The sequence below is a fragment of the Poecilia reticulata genome, chromosome 20 (genome assembly GCF_904066995.2).
Source record: "Poecilia reticulata chromosome 20, P_reticulata-male-v2, whole genome shotgun sequence".
Taxonomy (NCBI): Eukaryota; Metazoa; Chordata; class Actinopteri; order Cyprinodontiformes; family Poeciliidae; genus Poecilia; species Poecilia reticulata.
The window spans coordinates 15,898,658-15,915,070 of record NC_088849.1 but is presented as its reverse complement, the minus strand read 5'-3'; the positions used below and the strand labels follow the sequence as shown (position 1 = coordinate 15,915,070).

Here is a 16,413-nt window from a genome sequence, read left to right as displayed (position 1 = left end):
AAAACATCTGATCATATCTACAAGCTCACTTGGAGGCGTGAAAAAAAAACACAAAATAACCAGACAATTTTGTCCTACACTGAAAAGCTAACAAGTGGATTTTTTTTTAAACTCTCCTGGAGCTTCAAGAGGAACTATGATATTTGGTCAGACGACCAAATAGGTCATTTTGTAGCTTTTCAGCAACAAAATGACCAGTTTGGTGGGTCTGATGTAAAAAGCAAGCAAAGCAAAGAACCACAGGCATGTCTTAGATAAAATATTTGTATCTCTTTTCTGTGATCATTTAGCGCGATAAAAATGCCAACCTCTGATTTAGAACCCCCACAACCAGAGACGATATCAAGCAGCGTCTCATAAATCCTGGGAAAACATCGAGGTCCAACTGCAGCAGCAACTACTGACATGGGATTCCTCTCCTCCTGTGCGCAGCTCCTGCAGGTTCTTCCGCTGTCTCTTTTCCCTCCTCACCGCTTCCTCTTCACTGTCCTACTCTCATAATAAACACATTGACATCCATAACATGCTGTCCGTTTATTGACAGGCCGACATGTCAGATCCGTCTGACTCGATTGTGCTGCAGCCACAATTCATGCAGTTTGTCATCTTTGGCCACGCCGTGTGACAGGAGCTGCTATAATGTCTCGCTCAAACAGCGTGATGCTTTCAAGTCCTGTGCGGTTTTTGAAAAGCCGGCATTAGATTGTGTTCAAAGCACCTCATATTCGGTCAAGCATGGTGAAGGATCTGTGATGCTGTGGGATTGAATGTCTTACAAAGGTCATGGAAATCTTTAGTCTGTGTAACATGTGTGAAATTACATTTTATTTCAAAGTGTTTCAAATGCTGTACCGGCAAAGAACTACATGAAAATTTATAATGATTTTTAAGGCTTCATTTCTGTTTCAAGATTGAGCCCAAATTTACTGCGCTGAATTAGTCAACCGTATGAAATACACTCTATTCCTGCTATTGATAATAGCACTTTGTCTACAAAACACCCGAGTGCACAGCCTTTCCTCGGAGTGATTTCACCCTTGCAGCTTACTCTTTCCTCCTAATAGCCCCCTCTGCACACTCAACAAACAAAAAGAGTTTTCAAGAATGACCTGAAGTGACATTCCCAGAGGTGCGATTTTCACAGCGCTCTTTCTCCAGCTCGATCTCGTTCATCACGTCGCACATCTGCACCGATAGCACCTGCAAAAGATTAAGAAAACAAGATCTAATAAGAAAAATATGCATCGTTTCGCTGAGACACGGAACTTACTTGTAAAAAGTTTTTATTTTAGTGACTAAGAGGAGTAGAAAGGTTCTGTTCAAGTTTTTTTAACAACCTTTTAGCTTCCCGTAATGCCTTTTTGCAGTCTGAATGAAGCTCCGGCTGATAATGCAGTAAATGCACAGAAATGTTCTCTATGTCAGAAATCTAAACAAAGCCTCGTCTTGGAAAAGGGAAATAGATGCTATCATGCAAATGGATTAGGAAGTGGAGAGGGGGAGCCACTGAGTAATCTGCTGCGATTGTTCATCTGTGTCAACAAAGGCTGAAAAATGCGGGCTGACAGCCACTGGCAGAGAGCCGGTGGGCCAAAGAAAACGTGTAAGACGAGCAGCAAAAGCCCGAGAAGGTCAGAGGAGATGAGCAGAGAGAGGGACGGAGGAGTCGGTATGAACCAGAGCATATTCATGAACTCTCCCAATCCGAGCTCCAAAGCAGTGAGAGCAACAAAGGTCAGAGTAAAAGGAGTGCTGGAGCAAAAAGTAGTTGATGTATTAACAATTCGCTGAACCCTGCATGGCCAGTAATTGGTCGGTATCGACACTTTAAGCCTCCCTGCTGTTGCAAATCATTGCTGTCAGGAAAAAAGAATAAGGACATGGCATATAGGAACAGCTGTCGTTTTCAGAGGCTATTTTTTAATCTCACTCATCGGAGCTCTATTATTAAACATGGCTATTCATATACCAGGTATATGTTCCTTTATGTATGTTTCTGTAATTTATGTTTAACAGGACCTCTCAGCAATAAATCTTTAACTTTTTTATACGATGCTCCCTTTATTTCCTTTTAAAAAGCAGCTTCAGATTTGTGGGTTCAATTGCAGACCGGAGTACAAGTACGTTTCTCCATGTTTTCTCTGTTTGTGGATAATGGCTCTCACTGTGCTTCACTGGACACGTGAAACGTAAGAAATGACTTAATAAAACATTTGATAGCGCTATAATACTGGCAATGACTTTGTTTCTTATCTGTTCTGGAATTTCTTTTGATGGATTCATAAAAACTTCTAGCCTGCTTCTTGATGCCAGGCAGACTCTGTCTGAGTGTCTTTAGGTCTGACTGTAATAACCCTGAGTGTGGCTTGTAAATTTGATTTAAATAAAGCACTAAGACACGGCGAGGCCAGTTAAATTTTGACGAAACATTGAAATGTTTGCCTCTCCGCACTCGACAAATAAATTTGCCTTTGAACAATCTGGTTATCGCGAAAAACAAACCTTCTACAATACAATTACAGTTCATGGTTGTGACAAAACACACGTAGCTAAAGTCCAAGAGGTCTGAATATTTTACAACATTAGATATCTCTCCTGTCTTGTTCGGGTTTAACTTATTGCTTTATTTACCTCCCCCTGACATGGATGAGGTCACGCTGACACCATCCATGAGGTTTTGCTCATGGGAGTCTTTCCCTAAAACTGATTACAGCATCAAATCCGACATACCTGAAAGTAATAGCAGCAGAGGAGCCGGGAGATCAGACTTTAATCTGCAAACTGGATGTACATAAATCGAGGCAGAATGAGATCTCCTGTCGGTTGAACCATTTGGTGACCTTAGTATTGATTGACCTGGAATAGACTCTGGGTCAATGTACCAACTGTGCACTTATTTAGTTGCTTCATTTGCACAACAGGCTTCTCTCTGAGAAAGACGCTACTATCGCAATGTATTTACAGCACAACATAGAACTGTCCTACGTTGTAGCTAGCACATCATGAGAGACGTTGCGCTCAAAAGTCCTCAGTGGGAAACTAAGCAATAAATCAAACATATGCGAGAAATGTCCTGACTCTGCTCTCAAAAGACCAAAAGTCATCTGTCATACATGGAAACGGATCCAACTAAAGCTGCGTTTCACTTCGTGCAGCCAGACTCAGCAGCACAGTTTCCACTGTAGTGAGGCCAGAGTTCGAACACAGCATGAAAGGCATCACTAACGAGCTGAAATGAACTGAAGAGGGGGCAGCGCTGAAGGGTTTAAATGCAGTTTAGTCATTTTGTGTGGGAACAATACAACAGTTTCACTAAAAATATGAATTTATGCGTAAAATTATCTTCATAAAACAAAGCTGCCTGTTTCCGGTCAGAAATGAGAACGGCATCTGACAAAAATAATAAAACTCAAAAGAGCAATAATTTAGAGAAAACCTTCTGTAACAAAACTGTTTTTATTGGAATTTTGTTACAAAATGATGAAATGTCTTGAAAGAATCGATGGAAATATCCTTACTGCCATTACAGCACTCCCAACACTTTCAGCTTGTTTCCTCTGGAAATGTTGACATTTTAGTTTTGAGGAAGAGCCTTTAAGGTTGGAAGGACTTTACCATCATTTTGAGCTCAAAATGATTCACAATCATTTCATTACTGATGTGGATTTATCCTCAAATATCCTCTGTCATAGGAGAAAACTTCTGATTCTTCATTCAGCGATTCTTTTTCTGCTGTTTAATACTTTTGTGAAAATTTTGTTCCACTACAAGTGGGCTTTGCTCCACCCATCATAGCTAATGTGACCAGGTAAGAAAAGACCTTAAGGAATATTGCCACATTGTGTTATCCGTTGAGTTTCAATCCAGCCTTCAGACACACATATTTATGGATTTCACATTAAATTTCTGTAGACCTCAGTTTGAGAAAAAAATCCAACACAGCTCTCTGGAAATATTTCAAGTGGCAAGACCTGGACCTTGTCATCTGGTATGCAAGTCATTTTTCCCATGGTGAAATTTCTGTTCCCATTTCTACGATGCAAGCTTTCTTTGAGGTTGCCTGACAAACAAAACTCCTCTGTGGAAGCTACATTTTTTGTTGGCTTCACATTTCCTGTTCAAGCTTTGAGTGACGTCACATGCGAATATTTGTGTCAAAGTAGATTTCGCACCAATTAAGGGTATTTGAAATCTAAAACAACTTGGCAACAGAGAACCCAAACACAAACAGAAGATAGGCAGGAACGCGGGCACCTTAATATGTCATGAAATCTGTTAGAAAATTTACAAAAGTAAGGAGACTCGTCCTTTTGTCATTCCTGCTGTGGGGCGTCAATCAAAAGAAAGCACCTAAAAATCCATCCATCAAACAAAAGTAAGACTATGTGAACAACTAATCTTATAGGTCATTAAACTATTTTGTTTTATGTGGTGTATGGTAGTGTCATGGTTTACATTCTGCTTATGATCCTGAAGTTCCTAATTGAAACTTTGGTTCAAATAATTGTTCAAAAATTGCAATCTGGTGTCTGTTGCTCCTCACCTGCTAAGAGTCAGAACAAGAAGAAACTGAACTTACTTATTTAATGGTGTTACATGGAGAAGCAAAATGACCAGGATTTTTTTAAAATTACAAAATATTACACAGCAGAGGCTAATGGGTAAATGTGCCCACTGCCACAAGTCTGAACAAAAGATCTCAGGCTTTGACAGTAAACAAAGTTCAAAATAAAAGCCACTGTAGTGTTTCTGTATCTTGAATGAAGATTGTTCGAGCTTGAGTGAAGTTCACGAGAAAAATCCGACATTTAGCCCCCACTTTGCTCCTACTTTTTTTTTCATCAGAAATGATAAAACACTGCTTAGTGTCCTGTGTTTTTCAAAATAACAGGCTCAAGTTTCAAGCCGAAGATTCCCAAAAAATGATTAATGCTGCATAAACAGAATAAACTCGGAGACAAAGACCCTCATCAGACAAGCAAACAGACATAATGGAGTGACGTCTGCGCTGCCTTAGCCTGTAGGCTGCTGGGATCAAGTGTTTTTTATTGCTCGGAGTTGGTTTATTTTTTCAGGGCCAGAATCACAAAGAGGGTGACCGGTGCTGAAACAATCATCCAAGTTCACTGCATGGATTCAACCCTGTCCTCAAAGAAACAGAAGAACGGGAAGGGCAGTGATTCATTTTTTTTATTTTTTATTTTGGTTTAAAATGCAGAAAGCAAAATGAAGTAGCTACCACCTTAGGGTGAAAATACACTTCTAAACATCTCCAGTTTAACACTTCTTCCACATCAACAGCAAAATTGAACAATAAATCAATCTCCATGTCCTAAACCTTGCAGCCGATGATAAGTGGACCTGTGCAAAGCCCTGGGGAAGCACACACACACACACACACACACACACACACTGCAGCTTAGCAAGGAAAACATCTCATAAATACCTGTCAGCTCTGATAGTTTGAGCAGAGCTCATCATGAGGGCCTGCCAGGCTGGTGCGTCTCAATTTTTAGGGACCGTTGTTCTTTAAAATGGCAGCCATGTTTTCCCTTTTACGATAGGGAGATAATGATCAAATAAAAAATGAGAAGAGCTGAGGGGAAACATGAAAGGAGAGTCTTGTGTTGTTGCGCAGCCCATTTATCCAGCGTAATGCCTTTATATCCAACATTTACGCCATGTGCAAATCCTCGCTCATTAATTTTAGGATTTATTAACAAATGTGCAAAAAAAAAATAAAAAAGGATCAGACAAGAATGACTCTACTAGCCAACTCAAAGAAATGTGTCACTTTCAAACATGTTTAGTTAACTAATAAATAACATCCCGAATTACTGAGGAGAAAAATAATCTGAAAAAATCAATAGAATCCTCAATTACATGAATCCAGTCCAGAGCAACTTTTTTTTTTTTTTACACAACCTGAAAGAAAGTTTTCAATTCTGTTTATTAAGGTTTCAATAAAGGCAACAGAAAGTCAATGAAAGATTTTCAATGTAAGTCCCAGTAAGTCAGTCATTAATATTCCAGCAACACGCCTCCTAAACACAGCAGGCGTGAAGTCAGGCAGCCATTTAAGCAGCGTACGTGTCAGCTCCAGTCAGATGTAGTAGTGAAAACAGCATAAGCAACAACCGTTTGTCTTAGGAAAAATGAACAACAGTTCTGCTACACTTCTCCATTAATTTTAAAATCGGAAAGAACCTGACCTGAAGAGACAATCCTCAAAGGTTTTGAGAACAATATCCGGCTGAAGGATTGTGTCTGAGCTCCTAAACATGATGGTGGTCGTGAACTGTTTCACATCCATCTCTTCTTCCTTTGACTCCGTTGCACAAGCTGCGTATCTGACCAGAAACATTTACATTCTTTTACATCTTCACCTTGTTTTCTGTGAAACCAGCAGCACAGCGTTTTGCCCTTTTATCCTTTTTTTTCTCCTGCACAACCAGCTTTTCAGCAGATGTTTTTTTTTTCAAGACAATCAGTGTACTGCAACATCCATCAACTTTCGCAATAAGATATTTGTTCAGACTGTAAGTTACAATAAGTCAGGATATCATCTTTTCCATAATGTCTCATTTAAATGTGAGAAAGGCCTGTCCGTTCCTAGAAATGCTATTTACTTGGAAATAATTACTATCGGATAAAAAATAGAGTTTCATGATAAGGACACACAGATTCAGGCTTAAACAGGACCAGAAATGGCTTCATGAGCTGCCTCTGATTTTATTTTAGATTTCAAAGACATTACTGTGAAAATGTCAGAACAGCAGGCATTAGTCCTCCTTCAAACCAGATTAACTCTGCCCAAGACTCCAGAACCTCAGAGGCTATTTGAGCATTGATGGATCATGTCAAAGTCAGGAAACCTATTCAGTGCAAACATGAAACTATGTCACGCCTAGGTTTTTTTTTTTTATGCTTTCATGGCCATCTAAAGACAACACATTTCCGTATGCTACGAACCTCCTTAGATATGTTAGTCTCGGTTTCGCCTTGCAGCAAAGAAGAGAATAAACATTAGTCTTTTCTTGAGCTCATTCACAGCATGAGGGAGCAGCACAGCTCCATCTGCCACAGAATTCTGTGTGCATATACTTCATGCAGCGCTGTCATCACTAAACTCAAAATCCAAAAGATATCCCCAAGAGTCTGTCACACCCAGGCTCCAGAACCCGAACCTGCTAGTGTTGCAACTAGTTTGAAATTTTGTTTTAAAACCATATGAATCACTTTTTACCTTTCCAACACTCTGCCCTTCTCCTTTACCCCGTCTTGAAACAATATGGAGCTCCTGTTTTGAGGCTCCAAAACAAAAAAAGTGAGAACAGCCTATTTGCACAATTTGGAGGTGTGTGTGTTCCTTTCCTTTTTGGAAGATCTATGTCATAGCAAGGTCAGTGCATTCCCATCTCCTTGCACAGGTGGATGTGTATTTATTGGCTCGGAGATCTTGCCTTTCTTGTCTCATCTCTTTAGTGAGATCATTTTAATTACAGACAACTCATTGGTAAAATGCAACACAAACAAACTTCAACTCTCTATCTTATGTAACGGAGGGTAAACTGCATTCTTGGTGCATCACAGAAAACCTTTCCAAAACCAATTTTTTTTTTTGAAATATTACAATTAAGCAGATTTCTGTAGCACATTCAGGCTTTTATAAAACTGTTATTGCATGCACTTAAGCACAGCAGATGTTCACAGATACATCTTTTCACTTTGAGCCAAATTCATGCTTGTTCAAGTGACTAAACATGTTAGATATAACAGAGAACAAATTGCCAAACACAACGTGGTTTAGTGTTATGACAACAGGGCAGCCAAAGTCATACATTTTTACTTGTTATAAGTTGCTTCATCTTAAAAGTACTTAAATATTTAATGATGAAACAAAAGGATATGTGCCTGGTGAAACAAAAAAAGGTGCTCTTCATATGATTGCGAACCTGCTTGATCGTTTCTCTGCAGAAACTCAGCTGGCACATCTTAGCAGGGTCTGCTTGCTCGCCCCTGAGGGGGTTTAAAGAAACAAGTAGCTAGACAAAAAAAAAAAAAAAAGCGAGAGGAGGTGAGCTGTGTAGTGATGTTCAGCTAACAGAACATCCAGCTGTGTTGTAAGAACGACATGGCTGAGGTAATTTTTTGTTGAGTCTCACACCAGACACAAATTCAGACAGTTTTCTCTTGCCTGCTTCTCTCCTCGTCTGATACAATAATGAAAAATGAGACAATAGAAAGAGAAAAGGAGAAATGCTTTCTTACTTCTTGGTCAAAATGTGACTAAACATCGACTGCTCGGAGCTGCACTGAAAATTAACAATGCAACGATATTACACTGAAAAAATTAGAATTGGGGGGTTTTTGAATTTGCACAAACAAATTAAGTTAATGCTACACAATTCAGTCATCTTTCTTGTATTTACACAATTGAATAAAGGACCATTTACTTAATTACCAACAATAATGAAACTACAAATTTTTCTTATGTTGATTTAACGTGATTAAATTAGATTACTAAAACCATTGTAATCATGTTTTATCATTACCGGAAATGATGCAATATAACAAAGACAATAATTAAATATGATTGGACAATAATAAGAGCGGGCTTTTGAATCTTAACCAATAAGAAGCCAAACCAGATAATTTTAAAGATATCGCGATCGCCGCGCAGTTTCTTCTGACTATTCAGCCACAAGAACACAAGACAAATTTTTGGAGGTGGACCGATTAGGTAAGTGATCTAAATATTATTTTTTATAGTTGGGTATTTTCCACAAAAATTATCATTCTGTATGAGAAGTCATTTGTAAACCTTCTGCATGTTCTTTGGTTTTCACTTTGCTAGCTGCCGTTATTAGCACCGGGGCTTAGCTCTAGTACAGATCAGTACATCATAGTTTATCAATGTAGTCCACAAAAAACAGTTGTTACTGATGAAATTTGTAAGTTGTCTGCTTGGGAGAGAGTAACGAGGCAGTTTAGATAGCTCGACAAGCTAGTGAAAAGCCACTAGCTAGTGAAAAGCCACTAGCTAGTGAAAAGCCACTAGCTAGTGAAAAGCCACTAGCTTGCAAAGTGTCGTGTTGCTCTTTTTCCTCATTGCTACTGAGTCAGTTATTTAGACTGGCTGTAGCTGGTGGAGTAATGGATTCAGTGTTTTGTTCTTAGTATGGAAAATGTTTGCATGTCCTGTCGAATCATGGTAAACTAACGGAACCGATGTCTGTTGTTATGGTAACGGGTCTGCATATAGCGTCGCTGACAGAGTGACAAAAATAAGAATAAGAGGGATTTTGAGTACTTCGATTGTTTTCTGCGTTATTTTTCCGTATCTGTGGTGCACAGTACGTTAATAATCCCCTCCATCTCCATGCTTCGTTTTGCTAATGTGATGGTTCTACCACCGCGGCAGCGGCGCTGTGTGGACGGTGTTATGCCCAGAAAAGCCCCCCTGCCCAAATTTGCATCCCCTGTCGCGGGAGCGCGCATCGCTCTAAGCTCTCGCATATTGACGAGGAAACGGATAAAAATATGACCGAAGAGGAAATTTTTAAGATATTTGTAACATTATCACGTTTCCTAACCATGTAATCCCTAATACGGTGGGTTTTATTTCGCAAATTATTTGAAATAAATACGGTTTTTACACTTTTATTGACACATATGAGTCGAACTTTTTTTCAGTCCGTGTCTGTTGTAAACGTTCTCCGCAAATGGTTTGAAATTCTCTGCTTTGTCTTTTGATATCATAATAGCTCAAAAGCATTACAACAGAGACCCATTATGTAGAACATTTTATATCATGCTTCACTTCTAGTCTGTTAATGTAGGAGGAAATGCAACTTAATTTATGAGCCTGAAAATATTGGCATTCGTCTTGTTGATATGAAACTTATAGCATTAGCTCAGAGAACAAGTGTAATTACGTAGAAGAGATTAAATCATTTCAACTCTTTATTTCCCCCAATTAGCACAGTGATGCATGTTTTGGCAATATAGATTTTGAGCCTGCCACAATATGCATCCCTTCTTTATTCCCCACAAATATTATCCTATCGATATAAAACATGTACCAGCAGTTCTTGGAACTACTCAGATTATGTAGAAAAAAATATTTCACTATTAACTCTTGAATTCTTTAAATTAGCACAGGGATGCATTTTTGGACAATATGGATTTCCAGCCTGCCAAAATATGCATCCCATATCTATTCCCCTCAAATATTATCCAATTGATTTAAAACTTATAACAGCAGTTCTTGGAGCTACTCTCATTATGTAGAAATAGTTATTTTACTTGTATCTCTTTATTTCTCAAAGTTGGCACAGGGATGCATTTTTGGGCAATATGGATTTCCAGCCTGCCAAAATATGCACCCCTCTCTATTCCCTTCAAATATTATCCTATTGATTTAAAACTTATACCAGCATTTCTTGGAGCTACTCTCATTATGTAGAAATAGTTAATTCATTCTTAACTCTTTAATTCTTCAAATTAGCACAGGGGTGCGTTTTTGGGCAAATTTCCAGCCTGCCAAAATATGCACCCCTCTCTATTCCCTTCAAATATTCAAAACTTTTTCTACATAATGAGAGTAGCTCCAAGAACTGCTCTTATAAGTTTTAAATCAATTGGATAATATTTGAGGGGAATAGAGAGGGGTGCATATTTTGGCAGGCTGGAAATCCAAATTGCCCAAAAATGCATCCCTGTGCTAATTTGAAGAATTAGAGAGTTAAGAGTGAAATAACTTTTTCTACATAATGAGAGTAGCTCCAAGAAATGCTGGTATAAGTTTTAAATCAATAGGATAATATTTGAAGGGAATAGAGAGGGGTGCATATTTTGGCAGGCTGGAAATCCATATTGCCCAAAAATGCATCCCTGTGCCAACTTTGAGAAATAAAGAGATAAAAGTAAAATAACTATTTCTACATAATGAGAGTAGCTCCAAGAACTGCTGTTATAAGTTTTAAATCAATTGGATAATATTTGAGGGGAATAGATATGGGATGCATATTTTGGCAGGCTGGAAATCCATATTGTCCAAAAATGCATCCCTGTGCTAATTTAAAGAATTCAAGAGTTAATAGTGAAATATTTTTTTCTACATAATCTGAGTAGTTCCAAGAACTGCTGGTACATGTTTTATATCGATAGGATAATATTTGTGGGGAATAAAGAAGGGATGCATATTGTGGCAGGCTCAAAATCTATATTGCCAAAACATGCATCCCTGTGCTAATTGGGGGAAATAAAGAGTTGAAATGATTTAATCTCTTCTACGTAATTACACTTGTTCTCTGAGCTAATGCTATAAGTTTCATATCAACAAGACGGATGCCAATATTTTCAGGCTCATAAATTAAGTTGCATTTCCTCCTGTACATTAACAGACTAGAAGTGAAGCATGATATAAAATGTTCTACATAATGGGTCTCTGTTGTAATGCTTTTGAGCTATTATGATATCAAAAGACAAAGCAGAGAATTTCAAACCATTTGCGGAGAACGTTTACAACAGACACGGACTGAAAAAAAGTTCGACTCATATGTGTCAATAAAAGTGTAAAAACCGTATTTATTTCAAATAATTTGCGAAATAAAACCCACCGTATTAGGGATTACATGGTTAGGAAACGTGATAATGTTACAAATATCTTAAAAATTTCCTCTTCGGTCATATTTTTATCCGTTTCCTCGTCAATATGCGAGAGCTTAGAGCGATGCGCGCTCCCGCGACAGGGGATGCAAATTTGGGCAGGGGGGCTTTTCTGGGCATAACACCGGCGAGGCTCAAAGCTCCAGCGCGCTGGTATTGAGCTCAGTTTTGAGTATAAATTCAGAATCTTATTTGAATCCAAATGTCTTCCAGGTGCTCAAGTCTTGTGTAAAGTGCCCTCTGTAAATATCTACTAAGAAGTGTAGATGGTGACGTATGTTTTTCTTAAACAATATTATACATGGTTTTCTTTTTTTGGATGTAATGCTAATCTAAGATGTCTAGGCACATTTACTTGACTGCAGCAGTGATTGTTGGGCTCTTACAAGTGTTGAACATTTGAAGCTCATTACTTTGTGCTCTTTGTTTTAGATAAACTCTGAGTTTAAGAGAATTACCACCACACCACTTCAGTCAAAGTTCTTGTCTCAGCTGGATCTCCATTTGGACAACCTGATGAAGCTGATCAAAAGAAGAGGACAGCTTGGACAAATTGTTGCACAAATGGAGGATGTAAGTGACATAGCCACAACACAACTATCAATCTTTTTGGATAAACCTTTTTAATGTAGAAAATTACATTTTTCTTGTGTTAAATGTTCTCACCTTGTTAAATGAACTTTTACACCTGCTTGTTTTCACTCCAACCTCTACTTTAATTTTATTTGTATGTCTTCACTTTAAAACAGTTGTGTAAAATAAATTGTTAAACTTCAAGCATAAGGCTTGAAAAAAGATTCTAATTCCATTAATATTTTTCAGTGTGAAGATGTTGATGCTCCATGGCAGTGTGTCATTAAGGAAGTCTGCATGTATATGGGAGAAGATCCAGCCAAGCTCATCCAGGAGTATGTGGTATGTATCTATATGTGTATTTACACAACTAGAGATAGATAAATCTCTCTAAATATAGAGAAAGATTTAGATCTGTACATACATAATTATTTCTATCTAGATTTAGATTTATCTAGATATGTATATATCTCTTTCCACATGGATAGATACATCCATCTATGTCTATCTCTACATTTAGATATACTTGAGATTTCTATATTCATCAAAATGTACGTTGATCTGTCCAACCTTTTAGAGATAGCTCTTATAGAGAAAGGTCTACCTATCTATATAAATAGATGCATCTAGGTCTAGAGAAAGAGAGATTAACTTGTCATCACTTCACATAGGGTGTGGATGAAGCTACCATTGAAGAGGCTTTTGGAACCACCACCATCAGCGTTTTTCATCTGAAAGACTTCATCACATGAAGACATCAGGATCGTCCTTGAACGCATCAGAGTGGTGTCCAATTTGGATAGTGTGCCAACAGCTGCTGTAATACTTGAAGGACTGATATATGGACTGAACCTCGCCTACCCTGCTGACCTCCGCTACACTTTTGAGGTGTTACAGAAGATAACAATGGAACTGGATGGAGGTGAACTGTCCAACAAGACATTATTCCTTAAAAACTGCCTCTATGAGTGGGTAAATGGGCATTTTAAAATTTTTTATTTAATAATGTTCTAATGTTCACTTTTTGTGTTTTCTGTTGTTGTATTCCTCATTGCAGGACACAATTTTATTATTTTTTAATGACTAACTGCAGAAATATGTACAAGGTCAACTATTAAGTTGCCGTATGTGATATTTATAAGCAATAGGTTTTTCGCGTAAACAGTAAAACATGAGACTGATGATATAAAAAAATTAAGCTGTGTTATACGGACTTGACATAATAATAATTTTAACAAATATGTACAAAAGAATTGTCACAAAAGTTACATTTGGCAGCATGTACGTTCAATAAAGTTGATAGAAATCCATCATAAACCTGACAGCATCTGTCATGAACAGGAAGGAGTCTTTACGAATGTCTATGACTGTTATGAAGTGTCATTTAGTAAATAATGACACTTTAATGCAAAGTTGGCACTTTTAATGCAACGTTTGGAGCAACGTTGCATTAAAAGTGTCATTATTTACCAAATGTCACTTCATATCATTCATAGACTCTTATGTTCATGACTGTCATGTCAGTCTTGTGCACCCCGTCAAATAAAGTGTTAGCCAGATTTCTACAAACTGTTTGAACATGTATTAATATGAAATTAATGCTGCAGTATGTAACTTTATAACTTTCTTTTTACATATTGGTTAGAACTATCAGTACGTTATGTCTGTATAAGACAAGGCTCAGTTTTTTTCACTAATTATCTGTCGGATGTTTTATTGTTTGCAATATAATAATATAGTGATAGTTTAAACAAATTACAAAAAAATAAATAAATTCTCAGGGGAACATACAGCATCTTAAAGGTTGACCTTTAACATATCTCTATAAAAGATTAAATGATTTAAAAAAGTATCAGCATCATACATGTTCAACTTTTTTGAACATGTATGATGTTCAAAAAAGTATTAATCTCATGTCAGTCATATGGGCACCCTGGCAAATAGTGTTATTGAAATCTGACTTTTCTACATAATCTTGTATATCTCTTGTACAAATATGTTCCAGATTAACCTTCAAACCTGCAGTGTGTAATTTATAAAAACTAAGTTCTTTAAAAACACTTGTATAAAATTTCCCTCATCATTTACAGTAAAGCAAGAGACATAAACTGGAAGAAATCCAGCGCTGTCTTCCACTGACATGACTTTGTTATAATGTTGGCAAACATGTAAAAAAAAAACATTTTGCTTACTTACATACTGCAGCTTTAATGTCATGTTACATGTTCAAAAACATTGTTAAAATCTGAAATACTTTTCTATATCATGTTAAATATGTTTTATAAAGCTTAACTGTTATATTTTAATATCCATTTTATATCTTAAATATTAATATATCAAAACTTGATATCATTTCATATCTTAAATAACATGCTTGTTAATAAAAACTGTATTTCAGGTAAGACTCAATTTAAAAATGTTCTGTGTCATAAATGTAAAAAATGTTAAATACAAAAGGTGATTTAGGAATGTTCATTTAAATAAAGTTCAATTGTTCAGCAGCACTTGCACTTTGTCTTTCTTGTCAAAGATCTGTTTCTTTTTTATTAAATTTTTTACATTAGAAAGGTATATAGATAACTTGAAAAAATTAAGTAGGATTTAAAGCTGTAACATGTGTTCCAATAACATGATAGAATTGTGTTGACACAACACAATTTCTTTGAGTAATACTGGCAATGAAACATAAGCTGGTGTTATTCATTATAATTGTGTTACTAAGACATAAAAAAAGTTATTGATAATACATAATATATTTACATTATGGTAAGAGATAAAATGTTTGTAGTTTCAACTTAATATTTTCAAGTAATCTCAGGTTAATAAAATATGTTGATTTGACAAGCTTTAAGTATTTGAGGGAAAGAGGGAAAATATGTCTGTTCTACTTATTTACATTGTGTGGGACCGATGTACACAATAAAATTAAGTAAACTGAACAGCTTTTTTCTTTCAGTGTAGAGTGATTGCATGGCGACTGAAGCGCCGCACCAAAAAAGTAATCCAGTTCATGTCAGCCGAAAGTAAGAGGACAGCGAGCGTCTGTCTGCAGGGAGGCAGCGTGAAACAGTGAAAATGAATGTTCTGCTTGGTTGGGCTTGGGAAAAGATTACAATTTAGGCCATCAGTACAAATGATATCATGGAAAGACGGGAGAATGGTAAAATGGCTTCTTGAACCGTTGGAAGCTCAGGCAACAGGAAACGGGGTGCTCACACTAAAACGTAACGGGACATGATTATTCATGTTGGTTGCTGTGTTTCAGTCAACATTGATGTTCACGCTGGCTGCCTCATTCGTCTCTAGCAGCCATCTGTTTTCAAAGAGCTTGATGTTATCTCTGACCTGACTGATGGCTGCTTAAATTTTGCTTCTTGTGCTGATTTGAAAATGCTGCTTCACAGCCTTCTTTAAGAAACTGATTAAAAAAAAAAAAAAAAGCACCCCTCTCCGGCCCCGCTAAAGAACTTTCTTTTAATTAAGCTTTGTTGTGTTATTTGAAGTGTTCTGTTTATGGTTGCTCTGACAGAAACTCGTTTGTCATGGCCTGCTCTGTTAACTAGCAGGAGGCGTGTCAAACGAATGCTTTCCTTCAAAATGTACCTCATTTCTCATTCTGTAACCACAACAGGAAATCGCCCAGCTGCACTCGAACGCAAACAGTTTAGATGAAGACGGACTTTATTTATTCAGATGGTTCCTCTCGGTGTCAGCCAGGTGATTTTGTTTTTCACATCCAGAGGGAAGGACGAGTTCTTATCGCCCACCGCGCTCTCTGTCCTCTTCTTCCTCCGTCTCCAATCTGCTTTGTGTTAAATCGATAACAGCGACATTCAGCCACTGGCGCGCAGTTTTTACCCACTTAGGGGACTTTCTGTGCAGGCTTGAGCACCACATTTTCTCACTGGATGTATTGATGTAACATGTCAGGCTGCGTCACTTTAAAGCCACCAAAGAGGACTTTGGGAAAGACGCACGGCAAGAGCCACTAAGCCGGATCAACAAGTGATGATTCCGGTTAATGCAAGGCTTCTGGGTGGCCCAGAAGTAATCAAAGGCAAGGAGGCAGAGAGACTTTATTGTTTTGGGCCTCAAGGGAGCCCTTCTCTGTGGGCAGTAGCTACACTTAATCCACAACCATCGTTCGTGTCCTAAGAGTTGTCTTTG

General features: G+C 37.6%; 2 protein-coding genes across 8 annotated transcripts in view; one reads left to right on the top strand and one right to left on the bottom strand.

Moving 5' to 3' along the window:
• Window positions 1-16,413, bottom strand: part of vipr1b (vasoactive intestinal peptide receptor 1b) — a 44,879-nt gene that overhangs the window by 24,883 nt on the left and 3,583 nt on the right. The window contains exon 2 of the mRNA XM_008396226.3: window positions 1,110-1,200. Coding sequence (XP_008394448.2) covers window positions 1,110-1,200 — 91 coding nt within the window. The remainder of the gene's footprint in view (window positions 1-1,109; window positions 1,201-16,413) is intronic.
• LOC145549357 (uncharacterized) lies at window positions 8,346-14,750 on the top strand. Of its 7 annotated transcripts, none has more exons than XR_014085297.1 (5): window positions 8,350-8,743; window positions 11,887-11,942; window positions 12,106-12,246; window positions 12,496-12,588; window positions 12,918-14,750. XR_014085297.1 is itself a non-coding variant. In XM_081601517.1 (4 exons), the coding sequence occupies exons 1-4, from the start codon at window positions 8,946-8,948 to the stop codon at window positions 12,996-12,998; spliced, it is 324 nt and encodes a 107-aa protein (XP_081457643.1). In that variant the 5' UTR covers window positions 8,356-8,945; the 3' UTR covers window positions 12,999-14,750. The 7 variants fall into 7 exon arrangements, 1 of the variants encoding a protein (XP_081457643.1); XR_014085295.1 differs by having other exon boundaries at window positions 11,887-11,947; XR_014085292.1 differs by having other exon boundaries at window positions 8,346-8,743; window positions 11,887-12,246.